Consider the following 26,093-nt stretch of genomic DNA (forward strand, 5'->3'; position numbering starts at 1 on the left):
CATTACACTAGGGTTATCCTGCTGGCAGGCTACCCGCAGTCTGCCTGAATTCCAAAGTCCTGGTCCGACTTCGGTTGCTTTTACCTCTTCCCTGACATCAGTGCACCAGGGGTATACAAGATGCAGCCAACACCATTTTCTTCAGTCTTTCTTGCCGCGCGGTGCCCGAAGCAAAAGCAGTTCACAAGTGCCGGTCAGCCGACTCCTGAGATTTTCGAAATTGAATTTCAGAACCGAAGTCTTCAATAAAGCTAAGTACCCCATTGGGGAAACCTTTTCTTGCTCCAGACCGATGTCAGTAAAAGTTAACAATTGTATTTCTTGTGGGAAGCAAATACCTCATAAGGATTTTAACTCTTACTGTATTCCTTGCCTAGGCCCTGACCACGACGTTGCTAGTTGTCGGTTTTGTGCTAGATTCAACCAATGCACTATTAAGCGTCGGTTTGATTTTGCTTTACATTACCTTGGCCGAAGGTTTAACTACATAATGCCGTCAGAACAACCGACGACTGGAATTCATAAAAAATGCAAAGACAAAGAAAAGGACAGGCATCCGAGGTCCAAAACCGACGAAGCCTCTTCTAGGCCAGTCACCGGTTCTCAGTGAGGCGCTTTCGCAGTCCCTGACACCCGCTACCTCAGAGCCACAGGCCACCTCCGACTCCCACATGGGGACAACTAGGCCTCTGGAAACTCAAGGTATTGGGCCTACGGAAACTATTCCCTCAGATGGGTCCGGTGCGGCTGAGCAGGCATCGGCTTCTGAGGGTGTTTTCAGACCTACACAGCTTACTGTCAAGTCCACTTCAGCAGCCAAGGCAAAGTCTAAAACACCATTAAAGACAAAGAAACAAGTACAGCATTCTCCTGGACAGTCATCCATGCCAAAGAAACAGATGCTTAAAATGGCAGAGGACCTAATTACTTTGATCAGGGGTTCCCATCCCGCAAGACACTGACTATGACTCCTCTGACCAGGTTTCTTTTTCCTCTAATTCCTCTTCAGAACAGGGATATTCTCTTCCTCCCTATGAGGACTCTGACGCTGAAGAATCTATCCCTTCAGCCTCTCCTCCTGAGAATTACTCTTTTTTGGAGAAATCTTGCACACCATGAGGGAGCATTTCCCTTGGGAGAGCCAGGATTATTCAGAATCCAAGAAAAGGCTCAGAGACTTTCTTTTACTGCCTCAGCACAGGCCCCTTGCTATCCCCCTGTACTAGACATTGTTGATGATGTTTTTTTCTGAATCCAGTTTGTCTCCTGATTTTTTACCCCCTGCACCAGTCAAGCCAGATAGGGTACTACAGGGTCCCAGATTCTCATAAATTTCTTTATAAAAACCCTGCTGCTGACCCAGATACAATTTCTCAGGGTCCCAAAGGGGTTAAGGCTTCAACTGCTAAAAACCCTGTTCCCTCTGATAGGGATTCTAGAGCTCTGGATAGATGGGGGAAAAAAGTTTACACCTCTGCTACTTTAGCTGTAAGGGCTTTAAACTGCCAGTTTCACATGCTTAAATATCAACAATACCTAATGTTTTTGTTAAAACAGAAAATGCTTACAAGCTCAGATTGTCCTGACAATAAGGAAATGCAAGATTTATTGCATGCAGCTAAACAAGTGGGAAAGCATACTTTGCAATGTGGTTTTGATTCCTTAGAGGCTTCTTGCAGAGCCGCAGTTACAGGTTCTGTCATTCGAAGGCATGCTTGGTTGAAAGAACAAAGTTTACCTGATCATGTTAAAGCAAAATTATTGGATGCTCCATTACAGCATGATACTTTGTTTGGTGTTAAGGCAGAAGAGGTGTTAAAGAAAATGGAGGATGAAGCAAAATCAATGCAGACAGTAAATGATTTCTTAGGTTCAGCCACCTAGATTTAGCAGGAACTGGCCTTCTAAAAATTGGTCCTTTCCAGTGTCAGACAGGCCACAAAGAGGCAGATACTATGCCCAAGAGGCAGATCTCAGCCCCACGGCTCATACAGACCTAAACAATGGGGTGCTTCAGCTCCCAAAAGCGGAGAAGACAAATCACAACCTTATAGGAAACAGTCCCAATGACTTCCCTCTACAAATGCCAAGCACTTACCTTTTGGCAGCACCCTTAGGGGGAAAACTAGCACTTTTCTCACAAAATTGGCACATGATCACCCAGGACAAATGGGTACTGAATATTGTTTCTCAGGGTTACAGGTTCCACTTTCACACCCTACCAAAGTCAAAAGGTATGCCAGACATGCCGCAAAATCAATGGGCAGAGGCACAAAAACAAATTTCTGCTCTCATGGACATGACAGCTATTCAAAAAGTACCACAGCAAGAACAGGGGCAAGGATTTTGCTCAAGACTTTTCTTAGTACCTAGAAAGGACAAAGCCTGGAGACCAGTACTGGACCTGTCAATTCTAAATACTTTCCTGGATGTTCCAAAATTCAAAATGTTGACACTGCAGAAACTTCTACCCATGCTGGGCAAGAAGGCTTGGCTAGTTACTTTGGACCTGGCATACCTACATGTCCCAATTAGACAATCTTGCAGAAGATACCTCAGATTCATAGCTGGCTCAAAGAATTACCAATTCTCTGCACTGCCCTTTGGCTTATCTACTGCGCCCAGGGTCTTCACAAAATGCCTGGCAACAGTAATTGCATTTTGCAGACATAAAGGAATTCAAATATCCCTACTTGGACAACTGCCTTATTCAAGCAGAGAGCAAGGACATTCTACTAAAACATCTGGCATTTGTAAAAAGATTACTAATTTGCCTAGGGTACACAGTAAACAAAAAGAAATCAAAACTAGTGCCCTCTCAAGAGATAATATTCCTGGGTGCAAGCTTAAATACAACTGCCCAGATGGCTTATCTCACGCCAGACAAACAAAGGCACCTGACTCATTACTTTCAAATGATGGCAACAAAGACCCAGCTCCCTGCAAGAAAAATTCTGCAGGCCCTGGGCTTCATGGCTTCCTACATTCTACTCATTCCATATGCAAGACTGCATATGTGGAAACTACAATGGTATCTAAAAAGTGTTTGGACTCAGCATTGCCACAGCCTGGAAACAATAGTGACTGTAATTCCCCGTCTACAACAGGAGTTTCGATGGTGGTCCAGGACCTGTCACCACAACAAGGGACAGCCCTTCACCTTACCCACTGCCAGGCAGACAATAACAATGGATGCATCGGATTATGCCTGGGGGGCACACATGGCAGGAAGATGTATTCAGGGCACGTGGCCCATGGACCAAATGCATCTTCACATTAATCAAAAAGAGATGCTAGCTGTACAGAATGCCCTGACAGCCTTCAAGGATCTACTACATCCAGGACAACTATTACTAAAGATGGACAATACTACAATTATGTGGTACATAAGCAAGGGGGCACACATTCCTACCCCCTCTGCAGGCAAGCCATGACTTTGTGGAACACAGCACTGACCTATCAAGTACATCTGCAGGCACAATTCCTGCCAGGAAAGAAAAATACTCTGGCAGACGAACTAAGCAGAAACTTCATGGACCCTCACGAGTGGAAACTAAATCCACAGGTCTTCAGCATGATAACAAGGAAATGGGGATGCCCAGCCATAGATCTTTTTGCCTCCCCTCACAACTGCCAACTACAGAGATTCTGCACAAGGACTTAATCACTCACAAGCATGGAAAGTGGATGCTCTATCATTCAACTGGAAAACCCTAACAGTTTATGCCTTTCCACCACTGCCTCTCCTTCCCAAGGTGCTCCTAAAAGTCCAAGAGAAGCCAAAAATGATTCTGATTGCCCCAGACTGGCCACGCCAGCACTGGTACCCAATCCTAAAGAGCTTGTCTCAAGGCCCTGCCTGGACCTTACCTCAAATTCCTCATCTTCTGACTCAACAAATCAATCCGATCCTGCACAGCCAACTCAGAACCCTAAATCTGGTTGCATGGCAGATAATATAGCCACTCAGAACACACCTCTCTCTAAAGCTGTTATGGATGTCATTTTGGAAGCCAGGAGGCCCAGCACCAGGAAATGTTATGCAGAAAAATGGAAGAGATTCTGTGCTTGGAACCAGGCACAAGAACTTGAACCACTTGTTCCAAATATTCCTCAGATTTTGCAATACCTAACTGAGATGCTGGACAAAGGCCTATCCTTCTCATCAATTAAGATCCATGCCTCTGCCATTTCAGCTCATTACAATATGGAACCTCCTATTTTCTCTCATCCACTGCTAAGACAGTACCTCAGAGGGGCAAAAAACATAAGACCCCCAAGGAGAGCACCGATACCTACATGGGACCTCAACTTTGTTTAGAAAAGCTCACACTGCCTCCTTTTGAGCCAGCCAATACAGCTGATATAAAATTCTTATCATGGAAAACTGCTCTGCTCCTAGCAATAACTTCAACAAGAAGAGTCTCAGAGTTACAGGCATTAATGGCAGTGGAAACTTTTATCATTTTTCATCTGGACAGGGTTTCTCTAAGGACAAACCTAACATTTATGCCAAAGGTAGTATCCAGTGTGGCTCTTAACCAAACCATTCGTTTGCCAACATTTTATCCAAATACCCAGAATAAAGGGGAAAGACTTCTGCACTCCTTTGGACATACACAGGCAGCTACACTTCTACTTGGACAAAACAAAAGCTTTTAGAAAAACTGAGCAACTGTTTGTAGCATATGCTGCAGGATCACAAGAAAGAAAAGGCTATCTCAAAGCAGACTATTTCAAAATGGATAGGGCACTGTATTCGTTTCTGCTATGCACAGCATGGCAAGACAGTGCCTAAGAATATTAGGCCACATTCTACCAGGGCAGCAGCCACTTCAGCAGCCTTTCTCAGAGGAGTACCAAACAAGGACATTTTGGAGGCTGTAACTTGGAGTTCAGTGCACACTTTAACCAAGCATTATCACTTACCTCTTTACTCTAAATCCAGAGCAGGCTTTGCCACTGCAGTTCTGCAGGGCCTCATAGCCACTCCTAATCCTATTTAGACCCAGCCGCCCTATCTCAGCTTTGGGATTCAACCCAAGTGTAATGACTGCAACAGTGAAACACGATGAACATAGTACAGTTGTGTACCTACCATAAATGTAGATGTTCGAGTGTATTCACTGTTGCAGTCCAGGTTACCCACCCTCCATACCCCTTTCTTTGCTGGGACTTATCTATACTTCTCTATCCTATACAACCTATGTGGTGTATTTGCTTGTAGATGAAGGTATTGATTTTATTTTATTGTATGTTTTTATAAGCAATATGTATTGCCTACCTTCTTGGGGACGCCTGATATCTTGGGCAAGAAAAACTGAAGAAAATGGCGTCAGCTGCATCTTTTATACCCCTGGTGCACTGACGTCAGGGAAGAGGTGACGGCAACCGATGCCGTAGCCTGCCAGCAGGATAGCCCAAGTGTAATGACTACAACAGTGAATACACTCGAACATCTACATTTGTGGTAGGTACACAACTGTACTTTTCTTCCAGAGACAGCATATGCTGAACATTCAGGCTACATGCATCCAGTTTAACAATCATGTATGCCTGGTATGTTGTAAAGAACACAGTAACACTAAAATATGAATTATTAATGTTTACAGTGCCCCACTTTAATACATGTAGTCTTTCATTAGTCCTGGAAGTACTAACAATTCACACAGGTGCATATCAGTGAAGCAGTCAGTAGTAATAATTTTCTTCCTATACAACCACATGATGCAACTGTGCTTAATGCTCCTTCTACCACTCCTAATTTTCCCTGACAGAACCATTACCAATAGAGACAGATTATGGGAGGGGGTGGTCCCGAAGTCGACCCAGAAGGGGACATATTCAGTCCCTGAGTCAGGGAAGCAGAGCACACAAGATGAACACAAGAAACACAAATCAAGTGACTTGCTTATAAATATTTAATCTTTTGATATGACCTGTGACCAAATGAGTTTACTGAACAAAGGCTTCTCATTTATACTGGCTAAGAAGTCAAACACTACTGATACGATTATTGATTTGAAAATTGTTTACAAGAAATACTAACTTAACCTTAGTGTTTCCTCAGCAAGAAGCCCTTATTTTTTATTTTATTTATTTATTTTACATTTGTTTACCGGGATAGTCTGACTGGATATATGTCCATTTTCAGTGGAAGCCCGGGGAGAAAAGCTCCAATTAGATAAATTACAAAGATAACATTTAAAAAATATAAACTATAAAAACAACACTTACAACAAAGAATAAAAAACAAAGTGAGTATGTACAATGGCTCCTGATGTTCCCTAATAGGGATACACAATTCACATGGTCAGATACAATTAAAGGCAGGAGACATTAGCATACAGAGCGTGGTGAAATAGTTACCTGCTTGATATTTAGAGATTCTCCTTTCAGTATTTAACTTAATCAGGATTGGTACACAGGCAGAGCCAGTTCATTTTGAGATACTGTTTGAGGTTATTTTTGAATAGACCTGTGGAGGATTGTAGGGTTATATGGTTTAGCAACAAATTCCAGGTTTTGCCAACAAAGTTGGAAAACAGGGATTCATCAGCAGCATTGTTAGCTTTGTGGGTTTGGACGAGTAGTTTGTTGGCTGATCGCAAGGATCTCAAGTTGCTATAGGGCTTAATGATATTCAAGTGAGGGGGTAACCTCAGGGTGGTACAAAATTTTGTGTGCTATTGAGTTGATTGGCTAGAACTGTCTAGTCTAATTCAATTCAATCTAGTTGTTTCAGGTTCTGGCAGTGGTGGATTCTGTAAGTGGAGCCAGTGACAAATCTGGCAATATGGTTGTAGCTATGGGACAGCTTATCTAATTTCAATTTGTTGAGTTTTGAGAGTACCGGCGAGGCATATAGTAGAATAGAGAGTAGGTGTGACTGGGCGATTGCAGTCCTAGCCAGTGGGGTTAAATTTAAGATTATTGTCTATGATGATGCCTAGAAGTTTAGTGTGTTGATCTGGGGAGATAGTGGTACCATTATTTGACGTGACAGAGAAAGAAAGTGTGGCAGATTTGCTGGTGGGGGTGAAGAGTAGCCGTTTAGTTTCATTGGTTTCAGCAGTAGGTGTTGGTTGGCGAGCCAGTTCTCAATAGTGTTGCATGTATTTTGGGTTAGGGCTTGCATTTTGGATGGGGAGGTAGCTGAGCAGATCAGAGTGGAATCATCTGCATACTGAATGCAGGTAGCTTTAGGGATAGCAGTATGAAGGTTGTTGATATAAATAGAGAAGTATAGTGGACCCAGTATGGAAACTTGAGGGACACCAAGTGTGAAAAGTAGATGGCTGGAGAGTTTGCCCTGCCATAATACTGCCTGTTGTCTACCAGTCAGGTAGGACTGGAACCACTGGATTGTGTGCTTATTGAGGAAAATAGATTTGAGAGAGATAATGAGAAGTTCATGGTTGACCATGTCGAAGACTTTTGATAGGTCAAGAAAGAGAGCGGAGGATAGCCTATTGTTATTCCTATTTTGGTTTATGGTGTTAGTAAAGGAAAGGAGGGCTGAGGTTGTGCTATGGTTTGGCCTGAAGCCATGCTGGGAGTTAGTAAGTTATTCTGCGTAAGGTATTGCATTAGTTGTCTGTGTACACATTTCTTCATTATTTTGGCTAGGGGGAAAGAATGGCAATAGGTCTATAGCTGGATATATCTATAGAACTTCCACCTTTTGTGGAGTGGGATGACATTGGGATATTTTCCAAAGGGAAGGGATAGCGCTTTCAGATAAGGTTCTGTTGACTAGGATAGATATGAGATATGCAATGGCATCTGCCTCTATTTGTAGGTATTCTGCAGGGAGGAGGTCAGCAGCGATGGTGGTAGGTTTTAGTTTGTGTTTTGATAAAACTAGTGGATTGGAAGCTAAATTGGGGGTGATTGGTGGGTTGGTAAGGGGAGTGGTTTAGTTTTGTGAGGGTTAATTGATTTGCTAGGGATTGTATTGTTTCAGTGAAAAAGTTATAAGTGGCGGGTGTGGTTAGCTGGAGTTGGGGTGGTAGAATGACCTGGATGTAGAAGTTGATTTAGGCCTGCCCAGAACTTTTGAAGGTGGTTTTGGGGTTTTGGGGTTTTTGTAATAGATTGTGGTAAAAGCTTTTTTTGTCTAGTAAAACAGATTTGTTTAGTATCGTTCCTGAGTTTTTAAATGGTCAAGTGGGCCTTTAGTTGATCTCCAGCTGGCACAGGCTTTGTTCCTAGTCTTGATTTTAGTATCCTTTGTGAGCCATGGGGCTGTATTTGATCTAGATTTTATCGTGCGTGCTGGAGCATGGGAATCAAGGATGCTTAGGAGTTTAGTCCTGAAGTAAGCTATAGACTCTCTAGTGGTAGATTTTTTAGTTTTGACCAGTCAACTTCTTTTAGTTCATTTAGGAAAATTGGCGCATCAAAGTTTTGCCTATTTCTAAGTGTTTTATATTTGGTCTGGTGGGGGTTTCCTGCCTTGTGTTTTATGATGTAGGTTAGTAAATGGTCACTAAGGTCATCAAGGAAAGTGCCAGATGTGTATTGTTGGGGTTGGTTATGAACTAGGATCCAGTCTAGGATGCTTTCCCTGTTGGACAGTTTGTTTATCCTGGTGGGAGAGGTTATGGTCTGTTTAAACCCAGATAGGTTTATTGAGGTGTGGGGGGTTCAGAGGAGCAGGGGTACCAGTTGGTGTTGAAGTCACCAAGAACTGTTGTTTCTTGGGGATAAGAAGTGGATAACCAGTGAAGGATATCCTCCAGAGTATTTAAGTTGTTGCCTGGCAGAATATATGCATAGATGATGTTCAAGCATTTGTTATGATTGATCTGTAGTTTGGTTATGAGGAGTTTTGTATTATTGAATTGGGGTGGTTGAATAGCTTCTCTATTAACAGAGTATTTTTTGTATAGGACTGCTATCCCACCTCCTTTCTTTCTAGTGCGGTCTAACCTGTGAATATTGTATCCACAAAGTAATATCTCATTGCTGATAGTATTAGGTTTTAGCCAGGTTTCCGTAAGGCGCATAATGTCTGAGGAGTGGGTTGCTAGAAGGGCGTGTACGCTGTGAATCTTATTGTTAAACACTTCTAATATTCAGGTGAAATGCTAGGAGGGAAATAGTGGACATAGAAAGTGGGAGCATGACTGTTGGGGTTGTGATAGGGGAGTGAGGATTATTGGATGTGGGTGGGCCAGGATGGGCCAGGGTGGATGGTCCGGGGTTGGGATGAATGTCTCCATTTATTATAAGGTAATAGTGACAGGATACTCTTAGCTTTAGGAGTTTATTTATAAGTTTTATATAGTCTTTGTCTTTAGGTTTAAGTTTTGTGGCTCTACAGGGGTGATATTTTGTTGATAGTGGTAGATTTGGTGTGTTGGGGATGGTAAAGTAATTTGTTTTATGTGTGAAGTTGTGGGTGGCTGTTTGACCATTTGGATAGTGAATACTATGGTCAAGTTCTTGTTCATAAGCAGTAAGATGGTAAAATAGAAATAATATAGAGCTGTAAAGTAGCTTGGCAGCATTTCTCCCCGGGCCTCCGCTGAAAACAGGATCTGTGGAACCTAGTCGGACTTTCCCGGTCAACAAATGTTAAATAAATAAAAATAAATAAATATAGGCAGTAGGATAATTTAGTATTTTTTACTTGCCTGCATTTTGTTAGGGGGATGGGCCAATTTTGATAACTGATTGCCCTTATAGTGTGTGGAAGTATGTGATAGAGGAAATGGGTCAAGGGGGGAGGGCTGTTCAGAGATGTACGAGGCTCTGATTGGTTCTTAGCTAGATGGGAGTGGTCAGTTTAGTTTAAATTTAGCAGAAGTGGGGGTGGGTGGGAATTTGGGGCAGGGAGAGGAGCGAGGCTTACACTGATTCCAAGTATTTTCCAAGCTTTGGTATGTATGGATACAGGCAAATATCTTAACACAGGCTAAAGTCCAGCATGTAATATACATAAGTTTGTTGAAACTAACGGGCAGTCTATTAAGAAATGGGGGTGGGGTTTCCTTGCTGCCAAGCTACTTTACAGCATACCAACTTGCTAGAGAGTACAGTAGCTAATGCCTTAAGTATATTGTAAAATGTAAAAACTAAGCCAACATACTTTGCAGATAAGGAGATACTGCAAGGTAAGAGAACAGAGCTGTGTGATGAGCGAGTTTCGTTGCAACCGTTTAATGCAGCGTGCAGGACTTCTAACAGTACGCTGTCAGTATGGAGATGAAAAAGACAAACTTGACTGAGAGAGAGAGCAAGCAGAGGGAACGCAGTTAAGGAGTCAGCCGCAATGTAGAAGACAGCTTATACTGAATCCCTTTAAGAAACAGAGTTCTTTTATACCAAATACACATCCTTTGATTGATGTATTCACCAGTCTTTGTGAGAATGGCTTAAGTCAAAGTTTTCACTTGAGAACAAAGCCTCCTTTTTTAATACGACTTCAATACAATGCATTAAGGATACTGTGTGAGAATACATGTGTAGAAATTCACCTAGCAGACAAAGGTGAGGGTATCGTCATTATAGACAAACAGCATTATTTGACTAAAATGTGTCAAATGTTAGCGGATGCCACTACATATTTGCCTCTCTAGAGACACCAAGTGGAAGGTTTGATTTAATAAAGTTGAATTTTATATCTATGACTTGCATATGACTGGGTTAATCTTCTTAGATATGTACAAGCATTTTTCTATTAAGCATCCAGCTCTACCTATTTTATACGGTTTACCTAAGGTACATAAAAGTTTGAATGACCCCACCATGTGGCCAATTGTCTCCTGTAAAGGTTGGGTGACCGAATCGTTATCTGTTTTTGTGGAAAGAACACTGCAACCTATTCTAAATGGTGTACCTAGTGTCCTGAAGGACAACTAAAGTTTTTTTTATGAGACCTGCAATCATAGTATAAAGACTTAGAGGATATTGAACAATTTCTTCTTGTTACACTTGAAATAAATTCATTATTTACAGTTATACCATATGAGTTTGGTATTGAATGCATTACAGCATTTTTATCCTGAAGCGGAGAATTCTCCACAAACAAAGGGATGCTGACATGTACACTTCTTGAACTTATTCTGGAGAAATAATGTGTTTATTTTTGAAGATGAATTTTATCTGCAGTGTGTTGGGGTAGTAATGGGCATGGTTTGTGCCAACTCCTATGCCAATCTAGTTTTAGTACAATGGAAATACAAGAATATTTATTCTAATAATCCTTTTATTGATAGCATTAGTTACTGCAGACATTTTGTAGATGACATCTTTTTAGTATGGAGATGTATGTCCAATAGCCTCTTGTCCTTCTTTGAGTATTCACACACCACAACAATTTTTTAAGATTTACTCATCACTATTCTAAGGACTCTATTGAATTCTTAGATATTACTGTTGTAAAGGATGCACTTGGCAGGGTAGAGATTATGATTTACAAAAAGTCATGCAAGAGAAGTAACATCCTACACAACATCAGTATACATCCTAAACATGTAACTCTGAGTGTATTGAACAGACAGCTACTTAGAATATTGAGGCTTCACATTGTGCTAAAACTAGAGTCACATAGGATAGCAGTGCTGATGAAGCTTTGGGTCAGATGTCTTGAGTTTTATGTCAAGAGGTGCTTCACATACAGAAGTACTCAGAGTGGCTACCGAAGTATGCCTGATGAGGGATACCACTGCCCAGCCATACTTAACGTAATGAAGCTGTATCCTGTTCGTCTGTTAGACATACTGCCACCCCTCACATTGCGCTTACATATTCCAGTAATGTGGGAATGGTATGTGAGATCATAAAGAAGAACTGGCCAGTGCTTATGACTAACAATATGGTCAAGAAGGCATTTGAACTTGTACTCAAGTTTTCTTTTGTAACAACAAATCATTAAAACAAGAGTTATGTTGCAAACAATCTAAATGTGTCAAATCTGTCCACTCTGATCATACTGTCAATTTTCCATGCCGATGTTTTCAAGCATGTAAATATATTTGGGTTACAAGCACCATTGAACATCCTTCTCTGAATTATCATATTTATTTTGATTTTTATGCTGATTATAAATGTTTAAATGTGATTTATTATGCTAAGTGCCAAGCCTGCAGTAGCTTTTATATCAGAAAAACAAATGTTGAGAGAGTTCTAGAACATACAGGTGACATTTTTAAATTTACAGTTTTAGAGATTAATGGATAAACCATTAGAGGGGATGGCATTAAAAATACTATGGAATGTACTGAGCTACCAGATGGACCATTTACTTAAAGTGATGTGCCTCCTGGTTTGAATGTCACTTTATCTATCAAACCAGTCTTGCAATCACGTGGCTTCAAGCATTTATTTTATTGGTTACCTCTTATGTTTTTAAGAATGGAGTTCTGTGAATGAGCTCAGGTTACCTCATCTGTAGTAGGAGACATGTGTATGGTCTTTTGATTGGTCAGTTTGTATTTTAAGTATTGAAGCACTTTCATTAATGTTTTATGCTCTGAAGAAGCAGCTATCAGCTGTGAAAGCATTTTTTTGGCTTTTATTGTTTTTATATTAAAAGTTTTGCACGTTCTAGCCATGGTGGTCGAGTTTGTTTTATGCTGTTCCCTCCAAACAATTCATCAGTTCTTGTGTGTTTAGTGCACAGCTTTGAACTAAAACATTGTTTTCTACTAGTACTCTCTAGGTATTTATTTCTACTTGTTTCCACTGTTGAAGAACACTTGACCTGTTCTACAGCATAATGTGTAGTTGTTTGACAGAATAAGCAAGCAGTTTGAATAGATTTACCTGACAAACTGGTAATGCAGAGAGGGAGTCTATTCAACTATCAGGCAGGAAACGATTGTAATAAAAGTAACTGACAGTATTTATAGACTGTAGTTTTTTTTAGTACAGACAGCGAGAGGGACTGGTCATTAGAGAACTCTATTGAATTCATCGATTTTGTTTTATAAGGTGCTTTTATTTTTATGTTCCAGTATGGAAATCCACAGCCACAGACAAATAAAGAATAATATGCAACTCTTCTGGCATGCCTCACTCAATGTGCTTTTACTTTAAAGGAAAGTTTTAAGGCTTTAGTAAAACATTATGTATGTTAGCAATAGAAAAGTCAGTTTTGAGAATTTTCCTGTGCTGACCCTGCAGTACAGTATAAGGGGGATGCCACACTCCTTGGTTTGCTTTCTTTTGGATGTGATGTTAACCCAAGGCTGTGTCTGCCTGAGTGGGTGGTAGCTCAGTTGGAGGTAAATGATCCTATTTCATTTATCAAAAAGAGTAGAGCAAGTTCCCCAGTGTCCTGGCCTGGCCAAATTCCCCCACTCCATATGAATACCTTAGCTCTGTCCTGAGAAGAGGCTATTGGCCTACTGGGATTAACCAGGTCAAGTGTTTACTAAATTTAAAGGGGGTAAAACTACAGTACTACATGGCATATATTATTACTAACTGGAATATGGTTAGACACTTTAAATGCTTCTGATATGCTTCTGGCATCTAGTCAGACTAAAGAATTTCACTCCTTTTTACTTTAAATGTTTTTAGGTGGGCCACTGGTTTATTAAATTGCATTGGCCAAGACCATTTTCCAGCCATATTAGTAACCTGAGGTAACTTCAAGGCTAAAACTTTCAGTAATCTTGCAAGTAGAAATGTACAGATGAATTATTCTCTCCTACTTCTGAGTCTAACTTGAAACAGTCCTGCTACATACATATAAACACATGCATGAACAAGCATAACTCAAAAAACATGTGAGATCACACACATTGCATACAATTACATCAGAACATTTTAATGTGACTCGGCTCTCAAACGGACACTACCACTTTTTTGTGTATACGAAGTTTCATGCCCTGTGCCTTCAGTTTTGCATTCCAGTTCCCTACCATTTGCTAACATTCCTGTTCAAAGTATGCTTGTATTGCCATATTGTCTGTATCTGCTTTATTGATATGTCCCCTCCAATTTATTTGCTCATAACTAAGAGTTGAACCCTGATGTGCACTCACTCCCACTTGGAATCCTTTTGTGAGGCCCAAACACTGTTGCTATTTGTATTACTGGGTCCTTGTACATAGCCTGCACTAACTCTAAATGTTTGTGGGACTTCAGACCATCTCAGGATTACCTAAATCAACTTTTTGGTACCTTGTTGTATGCTTTCTTCATGTACAGGAATGCCCAGTTGGACTCTTTCTTCATCTCCCGCTTGTTCTCCACTACCAAATTCCTTGGAAACAGGGTTAGATGTATTGCATCCTGATCTGAATCCAAACCACTCATTTTCCTTCTTGCTTTCTACTATTCTGCATATTCATTTATCAGACACCTCCTCCCAACACTTTCTAGCAGTGCAACATTAGTTTGCTATCTCTGTACTGCCCGCAATTGTGAATATCTCCTTTGCTGTACACTGGCAGTAAAATGCATATTGCCCAGTCATCTGGGATGAACATCTCTCTCTCTCTCTCTGTTTCTCTCTCTCTCTCACTGCAGTGAGTACCTATAGGTGCCATTTCTCCCTTAATGCCCTGGACAGAATTGTATATGGAAATAAAGACGAGCAAGGCCTGAGAAGTTGACAATGTTACCCGTGCAATGCATTGTGTTCGAAAACTTAAAGAGGTACAATGCCAGTTACATAGCCCAAACTGAGACTGAGAACTTTGCACAGTGAAAACAACCTTACTTATGTCTCCAGTAAAGAGGCACCAGAGGCAATGGGAGCAGATACTGGTAGCAGTGCAAGAACAGTAGTTGTAGGAGGAGTGACCAACTGGAGGAGAAAACATTATCTGTAATGAAGGTCAAGAAGGTTTTAACATATATTCAGCTAGGTATCTACAAACAGTTGACCGTAAAGGATAGACTAATACCATTGGCATTTAGCACATGAGCAATGTCTGAGGATCTGGATATTTTTTTATTTATACATTAGAGTTGGCTATGTGAAAAAAAAAACAGAACAGAGTAAGACCATGGGCATTTAACACACAGACATGTGAGGATTTGGATGCTTACTTTTTTCCCCTCATTTGCACATTTTCTGTTTGTAAATAGTTATTCTATGTTAGTGATTTCTTCAGTGTCCACAGTTTTATAAAGAGTTCCACTATTGTGGTATGTTAAAATTTACTCGGTGTTTAGCTTCTCATGTATTTTCTTTCCTGAGTGCATGCACACATTTTAGGATTAGTGTGATATGCTCCATAAATATCGAAGTCAGGGACCATGTATGCAGAACATTAACACACATTGTCTTGTTACAGTCTCGACTAAGAAGACAGGATTATGGACTTAAAGGCCACTTGCAGCAGTTGGACCAGCAGCTCAGTGATCTTCAGCTTGGTGTCAGCAGTGAATCAGCAGAACACCTTGAGAGTGACAGCCGTCCTAGTTCAGGTAATGCCCAGTAACGTATTTTAGTCATATTCTGTACCGTTGTTTGATGGAATCTGATATTAATATCATTAAAGTGTATTAGTCTTCTGCAAACTTGTTTTTCATTAGGGTGTACTCCACATAACTGCATTTAAAATTATAAAGCACTGATAACCACAATGCACTTGACACAAAATATCTGCACCTATGCATGCATGCATGCAAGCAGAGACATGCACATGCATGTGGACATGAGTGCAGATGTAGCCACTGCCAAGTTTTTCTATAGAGCTTGTAATACATAATGAATGTAGTACACATACTGATCCTTGTCATTTAGGTTCCTGAGGCAATGGAATGAATACCTGGTATTTATTTAACATCCCTGCCATCAAAAATGACATCACTGTAGCACTAATCACATGCTTTGTACATTGATGGAATAATGAGAGAAATGCGTTAAAGGATAGGCTAGCAGACTTCCAGAGATGGAAGTCATGATAGTGGAAACTTGACATTATGGGTTACTCTGAGTCATTGGGCATGAGTGAAAAAGCACTATGAATCCCCTAGTTAATCTGAAGTACAATGGAAGGGCTAGTTCTATAAACCAGTTGATATTGTGTGTGTCCTGTGAAGGGATAGCTACTCTGAGGATGCAAGGGTGTAGCTTTGATGTTCATCGTGCATACAGCTGCAGTCATAACAGATGGGTTCTCCTGCCGTCAGGCAGGTCCTCGGTCGGCCGAATTCCAAAGTCTAGGTCCGGCGTCGGCTGTCGTCGCTTCTTCCCTCATGTCAGTGCGACAGGGGTATAAAAGAACCAACCGATGCCATTTTCTTCAGTCTTTCTTGCCGCGCGGTGCCCGAAGCAGAAGCAGTTCGCAAGTGCCGGTCGGCCAGCTCCTGAAATTACGAAAATTTTGCAACCGAAGTCTTCTTGAAAGCTAAGTACCCCGTTGGGGAAACTTTTCTTGCCTCAGACCGATGTCAGACAAAGTTAACAATTGTATTTCATGTGGGAAGCAAATACCGCATAAGGATTTCCATTCCCTCTGTATTCCATGTTTAGGCCCAGACCACGACGTCTCGGCCTGTCGTTTTTGTGCTACATTCAACAAGCGCACCATTAAGTGTCGGGCGGAGTTCGCCCAGCATTATTTTGGCAAAACATTTAACTATATTATGTCATCGGATACTCCGACTCCAGTTTTGTCTAAAAAGCGCAAAGATAAGGACCGACCCATGAGGTCCGCGGCCTCTACCGACACCACGCCAAAGCCGACTACACATGGTCTGGTTCTCAGCGAGGCGCCTACGCAGCCCCTGACTACCGACGACACTTCATTGGCGGTGTCTCCTGTGCCCGAGGTCGTAGGCTCCTCATCCCACACCCCGACTACAGATGCCGAAGCCACTCTTGGAGGTGAATCTCAAACTGTGGACAGGTCTACTTCCTCTCAAGGTGTCTTCAGACCTTCCTCTTCTTTTTCCATCAAGGCTTTCACTAAGTCTAAAGCAGCCATGCATTCTAAGAGGCCAGCTACACAGGGCCCATCTCCAGGTCCCATGCCTAAAAAACAGATGATTAAAAGGGCTGAGGATTTAATTACTCTTATCAGGGGTTCTCAACACCCCCCGGACAAAAGGCCCAGAGTGGAGGAAGAATCCCCCTCCTCTGATCAGGGCTCCATTATATCAGAGCACTCTGATGAACAGGAACATTCTTTCTCTCCTTTTGAAGACTCCGATGCAGAGGAGTCCATTCCATCTGTATCCCCCCCAGAGGATTACTCATTTGGGGAAACTGCATACCTTAAGGGAACACTTCCACTGGGAAGGCCAAGATTACTCAGATTCCAAGAAAAGGCTTAGGGAATTTCTCTTGCTACCTCAGCACAGGCCTCTGGCTATACCTCCTGTCTTGGACATACTAGATGATGTGTACTCGGAGGCCTGCCTTAACCCGGATTCTCTACCTCCAGCCCCAGTCAAGCCTGACAGGTATTACAGGGTCCCTGACTCACACCAATTTCTATACAAAAGCCATGCTGCTGACCCAGAAACCATCTCACAGGGTCCCAAGGGAATTAAGGCCTCCACTGCTAAAAACCCATTACCTTCCGAGAGAGATTCCAGATCCTTAGAAAGGTGGGGAAAAAAGGTATATACCTCGGCCACCTTAACCATGAGGGCATTAAACTGTCAGTTCCATATGCTAAAGTACCAACAGTTTTTGTTATCACAATTGAGAAGTAAAATGTCACAACCTGAACAACCAGACTTGAAGGAGTTGCAGGATTTGATGTACAGTGCAGAACAAGTGGGTAAACATACCTTACAATGTGGTTTTGATGCTCTAGAAGCCTCATGTACAGCTGCTGTTACAGGATCAGTCATACGTAGACAAACCTTACCAGATCATGTCAAAGCTAAATTACTAGATGCCCCTCTACAAAAGGATGTATTATTTGGTGCTAATGCTGAGGAGGTTTTAAGGAAAATGGAGGAAAAGGCTAAATCAATGCAAACAGTGAAAGATTTTCTACAGGTACAACCCCCACGTTTCAGTAGAAATTGGCCTTCCAAAAATTGGTCCTTTCCAGCCACGGACAGACCCCAAAGAGGTAGATACAGGCACCCGAGGGGCAGAGGGCAATCCCAAGGATCGTTGAGGCAGACAATGGCAAGCTCCTACACAAAGAGGTGGTGAGGATAACTCGCAACCATTCAGAAAGCAAGCCCAATGACTTTCCCCTTTGCATGCCAAGCAAGACTCAAATGGCAGCACCCTTAGGCGGAAAACTGGCATTATATTCAAAAAATTGGCATATTGTCACAAAAGACAAATGGATCCTGGACATTATAAACAGAGGCTACAGATTCCATTTTCACACCCTTCCAAAAATGAGAGGCATACCAAACCTGCCACACAATCAAAGGGCAGAGGCAAAAAAGACAAATTTCAGATCTCTTAGACATGAAAGCTATTCAAGAGGTACCTACGCACGAACAAGGTCAAGGTTTTTATTCCAGACTATTCCTGGTACCAAGGAAGGGAAAAGATTGGAGACCTATTTTGGACTTATCCATCCTAAACACATTTCTACTCGTACCAAAATTCAAGATGCTCACTCTACAGCAGCTTCTTCCCATGCTGGGCAAGGAGTCTTGGCTGGTAACATTGGACCTCAAGGAGGCATACCTGCATGTCCCAATCAGACAAAATTGCAGAAGATACCTCAGATTTCTTGCAGGTTTAACACATTATCAATTCTCTGCATTGCCCTTTGGCTTATCTACTGCGCCCAGAGTATTCACAAAATGCCTGGCATCAGTAATTGCCTACTGCAGACTTCAAGGGATACAAATATACCCCTATTTGGACAACTGCCTGATCCAAGCGGACAGCAAGCACATTCTTCTGAAACATCTGGCTTATGTAATAATGTTGTTGAATTCTCTGGGATACACAGTCAACAAAAAGAAATCAAGGCTAATACCCTCTCGGAAAATAATTTTCCTGGGTGCCAACTTGGGCACAAACACCCAGATGGCCTACCTCACGCCAGAGAAGCAGGGGCAACTAACTCAATACTTCAGAACACTAGCAAATTGCACCAGGCTGACTGCAAGGAAAATCCTGCAGGCTCTGGGATTCATGGCATCTTGCATCTTACTAATCCCATGTGCAAAGCTGCATATGAGGAAACTTCAATGGTACCTGAAAAACCTATGGTCTCAACACAGCCACAGCTTGGAAACAATAATACCACTAATTCCACATCTTCAAAAGGGATTTCTGTGGTGGGTTCAAGCTTGCCAAACAAACACAGGTCTCCCATTCAACAAGCCTCAAGCAAATCAAGTCATCACAACAGACGCCTCGGACTACGCCTGGGGGGCGCACATGACAGATCGGTGCATTCAGGGCAAATGGTCCCAAAAAGAAAAGCACCTTCACATCAATCAAAAGGAGATGCTAGCAGTAATAAATGCTATTATAGCTTTCAAAGACCTTCTTCAACTAGGTCAACTATTGATAAGAATGGACAACACCACAGTTATGTGGTACATAAACAAACAGGGAGGAACCCATTCTTACCCCCTATGCAGACTGGCCATGTCACTTTGGAACATGGCCCTGGACTTACAAATCGAACTACAAGCACAGTACTTGCCAGGCAAGGAAAACACGCTGGCAGACGACCTAAGCAGAAATATGACAGATCCACACGAATGGAAGTTGCATCCTCAAGTTTTTACAGAGATAATTCAAACATGGGGAAGGCCAGACATAGATCTCTTTGCCTCCCACAAAAATCACCAATTGACAAAATTCTGCTCAAGGATTTTTCATCCAAAGGCCTGGAGAGTGGACGCTCTCTCTTTCAGTTGGACATCAATGACAGTTTATGCCTTCCCACCTCTTCCTCTGCTGCCCAAAGTTCTATTAAAAACCAGAGCAGACAGACCAAAGATGATTCTCATTGCTCCAGACTGGCCAAGACAACACTGGTATCCACTCCTGAGGAGCCTGACGCATTCCCCACCATGGACCCTGCCTCTAATGCCTCTTCTCCTGACTCAGCACAGCTTCAAAACTCTTCACAGTCAGCTAAAAACACTCAATCTAGCCGCATGGAAGATTCCTTAGCATCACAACAGACCCTACTCTCCAAGGAGGTCCAGGATGTCATTTTGGAGGCCAGAAGACTGTCTACTAGAAAAGCTTACTCAGCAAAATGGAAACGGTTTTGTGTCTGGAATGAGAAAAAGGGCCAGGATCCTGGAAAACTGAACTTACCTCAAATATTACAGTATCTAGCTGAGCTGCTAAGCAGTGGACTTTCATTCTCCTCCATCAAAATCCATGCCTCAGCCATTTCTGCAGAATACAACACTGATCCACCCTTATTCTCTCACCCCCTCTTAAGACAGTTCCTCAGAGGGGCTAAGAATCTAAAACCCCCAAGGAAACAACCAATACCTGCTTGGGATCTCAATTTCATTCTAGAAAAACTGACCTTGCCTCCTTTTGAGCCAGCTGCCTCATCAGATTTGCACTATTTGTCCTGGAAAACAGCTTTCCTTCTGGCTATTACCTCAGCTCGTAGGGTATCGGAACTACAAGCTCTCATGGCTGTGCAGCCTTTTATCATCTTCCACCAGGACAGAGTTTCCTTACGAACCAACCCGTCCTTTATGCCAAAAGTGGTATCCAGGGCAGCTTTGAATCAGGCTATACACTTACCTACCTTTTATCCTAATCCTCAAAACAAAGGGGAGAGATTACTACATTCCTTGGACATCCACAGACAACTGCGTTATTATTTGGACAGAACAAAGCCTTTCAGAAAATCAGAACAGCTTTGTGTCCTATGCTATAGGAGCTCAAGGAAAGCCAATTTCCAAACAGACAGTCTCAAAATGGATAGCCCACTGCATACGCTTTTGCTATTCTTTTCATGGCAAAACTGTACCTACAGGCATCAGATCTCACTCCACAAGGGCCACGGCTACCTCTGCAGCTTTTCTCAGAGGAGTTCCTACCAAAGATATTTTGGAAGCAGCCACTTGGAGTTCTGTGCATACCTTCTCCAAACACTACCACCTTCCACTATACTCCAAATCTAGAGCGGGCTTTGCCACTGCAGTATTGCAGGGCATTCTGGCTCCTCCTAGTTCCACCTAGTGCCTACCACCCCTTTCCTAGCTTTGGGATTCTACCCATCTGTTATGACTGCAGCTGTATGCACGATGAACATAGTACAGTTTTGTACCTACCATAAATGTAGATGTTCGAGTGCTAATACAGCTGCAGTCCAGGTTTCCCTCCCTCCTTCCCCTCTTGGGACAGGCCTAGTGGCTAACATCTCCTCATGCAACCTGATTGGGGTATTTATTCTTGATGTATTTGCTTGCACTACTGTCTTTTGATTATATGGTATTGCTTTATTACACAAATTTATGTATTGCCTTCATTCTGGGGGCACCTGACATCTGGGGCAAGAAAAACTGAAGAAAATGGCGTCGGCTGGTTCTTTTATACCCCTGTCACACTGACGTCAGGGAAGAAGTGACTACAACCGACGCCGAACCTAGACTTTGGAATTTGGCCGACCGAGGACCCGCCTGACGGCAGGAGAACCCATCTGTTATGACTGCAGCTGTATTAGCACTCGAACATCTACATTTATGGTAGGTACAAAACTGTACTTTTTGTGATGTGTTATTGGTAGCTAGGCAGTTGTGGATATCTCTAAAATTAGATCTGTAAATGACTGGAGGATGCACTGCAGCTTTTCAGAACATTAGCAGATTTATGTACCAATGAGCTTGTGTCGTGAACTACCCTAGTCAAGATGAATCGCTTTGTTGTCTTTAATATGGGGTATGAAAATGTAGGGCAGGGAGCTCTTGTGTCATCATATTCCCATCACTTTTAGTAGTTAGCATTGCCAGCTGCCTGTGTCCTTTTGAGAAATGAGACTCACCTAATGGGATATTGTCAGGTACCTGAAATCCTTACAGGAAAAGGTCTTCAGAAAAAAAAAGAGTGGTCAGACCTAGCCGCTGTTTTTTGATGCTTGAACTGTGTAGCCTTTATGCCTCATCCTTCTGTTCCAAAGCTATTGCAGGTTTCAAAATGTGATACTTCTAGTACTGAAAACACATGTGCTGCAACTTTACTGTTAATGCTGTCAGAAGCACTGCATGCATTTTGAAACTCTTCTTCATTAATGCCCTAAGTGCACCCATTGAATAAAACTTGCAGCTGTTACACTCTGTGACATCTACAGCAGTGTTCCTTCCCTGAACACTGCTAATGTCCGAGTAATTTGTCTTCCTAGCTTTGTGCATGCCCAAATGTAGTTCCCCTTCCATACACAATGAATGCATTTGTCAGCCTTTTTTTTTTTGCTTCAGCTTGTTTTTACTGTGGGCATATTGCATCTGCTTTAGCAGTGGTCTTATCTAGTCACAAGTGTCACCTCATGTGAACTGCAGCCATACCATTAAAAGCTTGTCATACTGTTGTCAACTACAACTTGTCTGAAATACCTACTCAAAGTATGCTTTAGGTGTTGACATATGTAGGTCTGCTTTTTTCCCAGTCCCAACCAGTGATGTGAACACAGGCTCTAGGTGATGGTCATTGTTGATGTCACACCCCAACCCCATGTACGAAATGGGGGGGGGGGGGTTGATGCTAAGTCATATCATTCTGAGTCCTGGTAATATTCCCACCCCTCAACATTCTGAGTGTCTACAGACTAGCAATTCCCCAGTCGTTGAGTACATGAGCTGCTATTTTCTGTCCTGTTGTAGTGTCGTGCAGCAATCAGCTGATCATTTCATCCATTAGAGTACATGTTTCTTTACAGGATTGGGTCTCTTAACATAGGATCAACACACCATGTTACAGACATCTGGCTTCTTGCTGTGTATACTGAATAAGTAGTGAATATTCATGAGTACAACATGCAGAATGCAGAACTACCTTTGTTTTTCTATGTCTTGTCTGTATTGGCTCAGGTTCGTTGGTCTGTTTCCCATCTGATGAGTAACCAGCACAGGCCATTCAACTAAAATAACCACAGGCTGAATGATCAAGTCCATCAAGCTACTGTCCCGCTACCTTTTATCAAAGCAATACTGACTTTTTTTGTAACCTATTTGCCAAGCCTACTCCATGTTTGTCATCTTGCTGGTTAGAGACTTTTTGTGCAGGTAATATAAAACATTAAGAGAATCGACTTGTTTATGAAGTGGTGCTTCACATCCTTCCAACAGAGCACACGGACTTGCTTTCTTTGATTCAGCACTTGCAACTATTAGCAGGATCTTTAGGAATAAAATCTTATCACTGTCCACCTTCACATTGAATATGTGGTTTACTGCCATCTTCCTGCAGTATATGACCTCCAGAGTTCATCTTTGGTGAAAGAAAGGCAACTAGAGTACTACATTTGCTTGTAACTTGCAACAAGCCAATCATTAGTGTACTTATCTATCAAGCCAGAAGTGGTGACTGCTTTATGCCATTTTCCATAGACATGTATGATAGCAAGGAGACTGCGGGCCTAATAATGGCAAGGCAGCCTGCCCATTTCTTATTTCTTTGCATACGCTTTTTTTTATAACTAGGTAGGTGGGCTGATTTATGGTCCAGGCACAAAAGCAATTTAGATACACAGTAGGAAGCATTACATATATGTCTTCTTTTACATTGTGCAGTGTGTCAACAGTATAGACAAAATATATATTGAGTATTGTAACGGTTACATACACAACGAATATAGTAACGATTACATACACAACGAATATAGTAACAGCAATCAATAATACACACTGTGCAAAGTGGTTTATGCAGTAGATAACATTTAAATACTTCTGTACAGAATAGTTTACACAAATCTGATAAAGGGTTTTAATTTAAAAGAAGAAATGTTTAAAAAACTGCTGTGGCAAACAACTATTTGTAAAGTCTCCTTTTGTAGTCAGAGTAATATACTGATGTGAAATACTTCAGTGAGGAAGCTGTTGTATTGACTTTGCTTTGCTACAGTGGTTGTTCTCTTGTATCATGAAAGCAGATACAAATATTTGAGTCTTCAAGACGCTTCTAAAATACTTTTTAGAATTCTTGGATGTTGTAAGACTGTACAGACATCTAAGAAAAGATGGTTCTAGCTAGCTGTTGCAAGTCAAGGAAAACTTTTCTTGGCCACAGCCTTTAGTATGTTAAGTCTACGGAGTGCAATAGTGCTACCTCCTTCACTATATCGTCTTTAAGGAGTAAAGAGGTGATTTAATTTTCAATTTGCTTCCGAGAGCTGGACAGCATCTGGGATTATTTAGGATTATAAAGATGAGAACTGACGTCAAGTAGCATTTCCAAGTGGGATTAGTTTGAACTTTCTTCTCCGTGATCCTGCCATTCATGATACTTTATTTACATCATCTTAAACCAGGTACATTGCCTGAACACAGTTCCAGACAGTCTTGCACGCCATATACTTCCATGTACGTAAAGACTGTAACAGCATAGTAAAGCTTCATATTTTATATCCTGGAAAGTCATATCTGGAGCCTTTGTCATATGTTTCTGACTTTTTTTACCTGCTATATAACTGTAAGAAAACATCATCCTTCACTTTATGAATTGCTGAAGCTGAAAAATCTTTACCTTGGTATATGAAATCTAATGCTGTGTTATTTTTCTTGGCAGGTTTCTATGAACTGAGTGATGGCGGGTCCTGTTCACTGTCCAACTCGTGTTCTTCTGTTTATAGTGACTGCTTGTCATCTTCTCACAATAGCCTCCTGCCATCCTCCCACCAGACGAGGTCAAGGATCAGCATGTTTGATTATAGACCACGGTCAGCAGATGAAACCACAGTTCATTTAACCTCTTCCCAACCAGGAGTACACATCAGAGCTGGATGCAGAATAAGGACAAGCCCAGAGTTTCCTCTGAATCAGTCCTCTCCCAAACAGAGGCCAGTTTCTACTGGTAGGTATCATGTCTTCTTACTTAATCAAAACTGGGCAAAATAAATGCATGGAGAAGGAATGAAAGAAATGTATGTCAAGTAATAGGCTGCTGTAAAGAAGCATTTGATCTAGGCAACTGTTTCCATTTGAGGATGTTTTTTTCTGTATATTTTTGACCCCTGTTTTCTTCTGACCTTAAAATTGCCAGCCTGTTTTGGACCATTTGTTGATCTGTCCCTCACCCTGGCATGATGATGATACCTCTCAACTGTACAGATTTTCTCAGAATGTCCAAATTTTTGCCTCATATTTTTGGTGTGTTCCTCCTAAAATCTGTACTTTTCTGGTAAATAACTGAGGACTGAAGTAATTAAATAATGACAAACATTTGAGTTTGACTCCACATCCTTCAGAAAATTCATGCTAATGCAAAACCTATTATTCTGTCAACTTTCTAAGTTTGTAAGAACAATATTTAAAATCTGTCCCTATTTGTCCCCCCATTATTTTAGGCTTTGTCCAGATTTTTTGTTCTAAGAGGTTGAGAGGTAGACACTAGGAGAAACAAAAAACAAAGTCTGGGAATGTGATCCTAATTTGTTTGTGTGTGTGTTTGTGTGTGTGTGTGTGTGTGTGTGTGTGTGTGTGTGTGTGTGTGTGTGTGTGTGTGTGTGTGTGTGTTTTTGTGTGTGTTTGCATGCACATGAACATGCGAGAGGTTGATGGTGGAGTTCTGTTTATCAAGCCTCTCCAGTTAACATTGCTGCATTAGAGCTAGACACCAGTGGCCACCACAATAGGCAAGCACATTATGCAAGTCTATGGGAAAGCGCTTCAGAATATTCCTGCCATGTCTAAGGAGCAGGTGCTGGTCTCTTGACTTATGCATCAGTATAGCAGTTAGGCCAGAAGATTACGTCTGTGAGCTGTTAAAGAGCCGCTTCTTGTGGTTCATAGTTTGATTCCCTCAACCTTCATTTACTTGAAGTGTTACGTTGAGCAAGTCACTTAACCAGACAGTGCGTTGGGGCAATTGGGAAATTGGACTAGGCTCCGCAGTGGTCTCTTAGACTGCAATCCTAATAATGACCTATAAACCTGTGTTTTATCAACTAGCTACTTCTCCAGATATTGAGGCCCTGGTGCCTTTGGGTTAGGTATTGGGCCCTGAGATGTCATTGTCCCAGACATCTACCCCCAACCCTTTTCAGATTCCGTCA

At 41.8% G+C, this 26,093-nt stretch overlaps 1 protein-coding gene across 1 annotated transcript in view; it reads left to right on the top strand.

The window, feature by feature from the left end:
* LOC122795116 (dapper homolog 2-like) overlaps positions 1–26,093 on the top strand; it is a 172,991-nt gene that overhangs the window by 51,230 nt on the left and 95,668 nt on the right. The window contains exons 2-3 of the mRNA XM_044063661.1: positions 15,261–15,393; positions 24,608–24,892. Coding sequence (XP_043919596.1) covers positions 15,261–15,393; positions 24,608–24,892 — 418 coding nt within the window. The remainder of the gene's footprint in view (positions 1–15,260; positions 15,394–24,607; positions 24,893–26,093) is intronic.

This window comes from Protopterus annectens, chromosome 1.part0, assembly GCF_019279795.1.
Source record: "Protopterus annectens isolate FY-2018-M chromosome 1.part0, PAN1.0, whole genome shotgun sequence".
Classification (NCBI taxonomy): Eukaryota; Metazoa; Chordata; order Ceratodontiformes; family Protopteridae; genus Protopterus; species Protopterus annectens.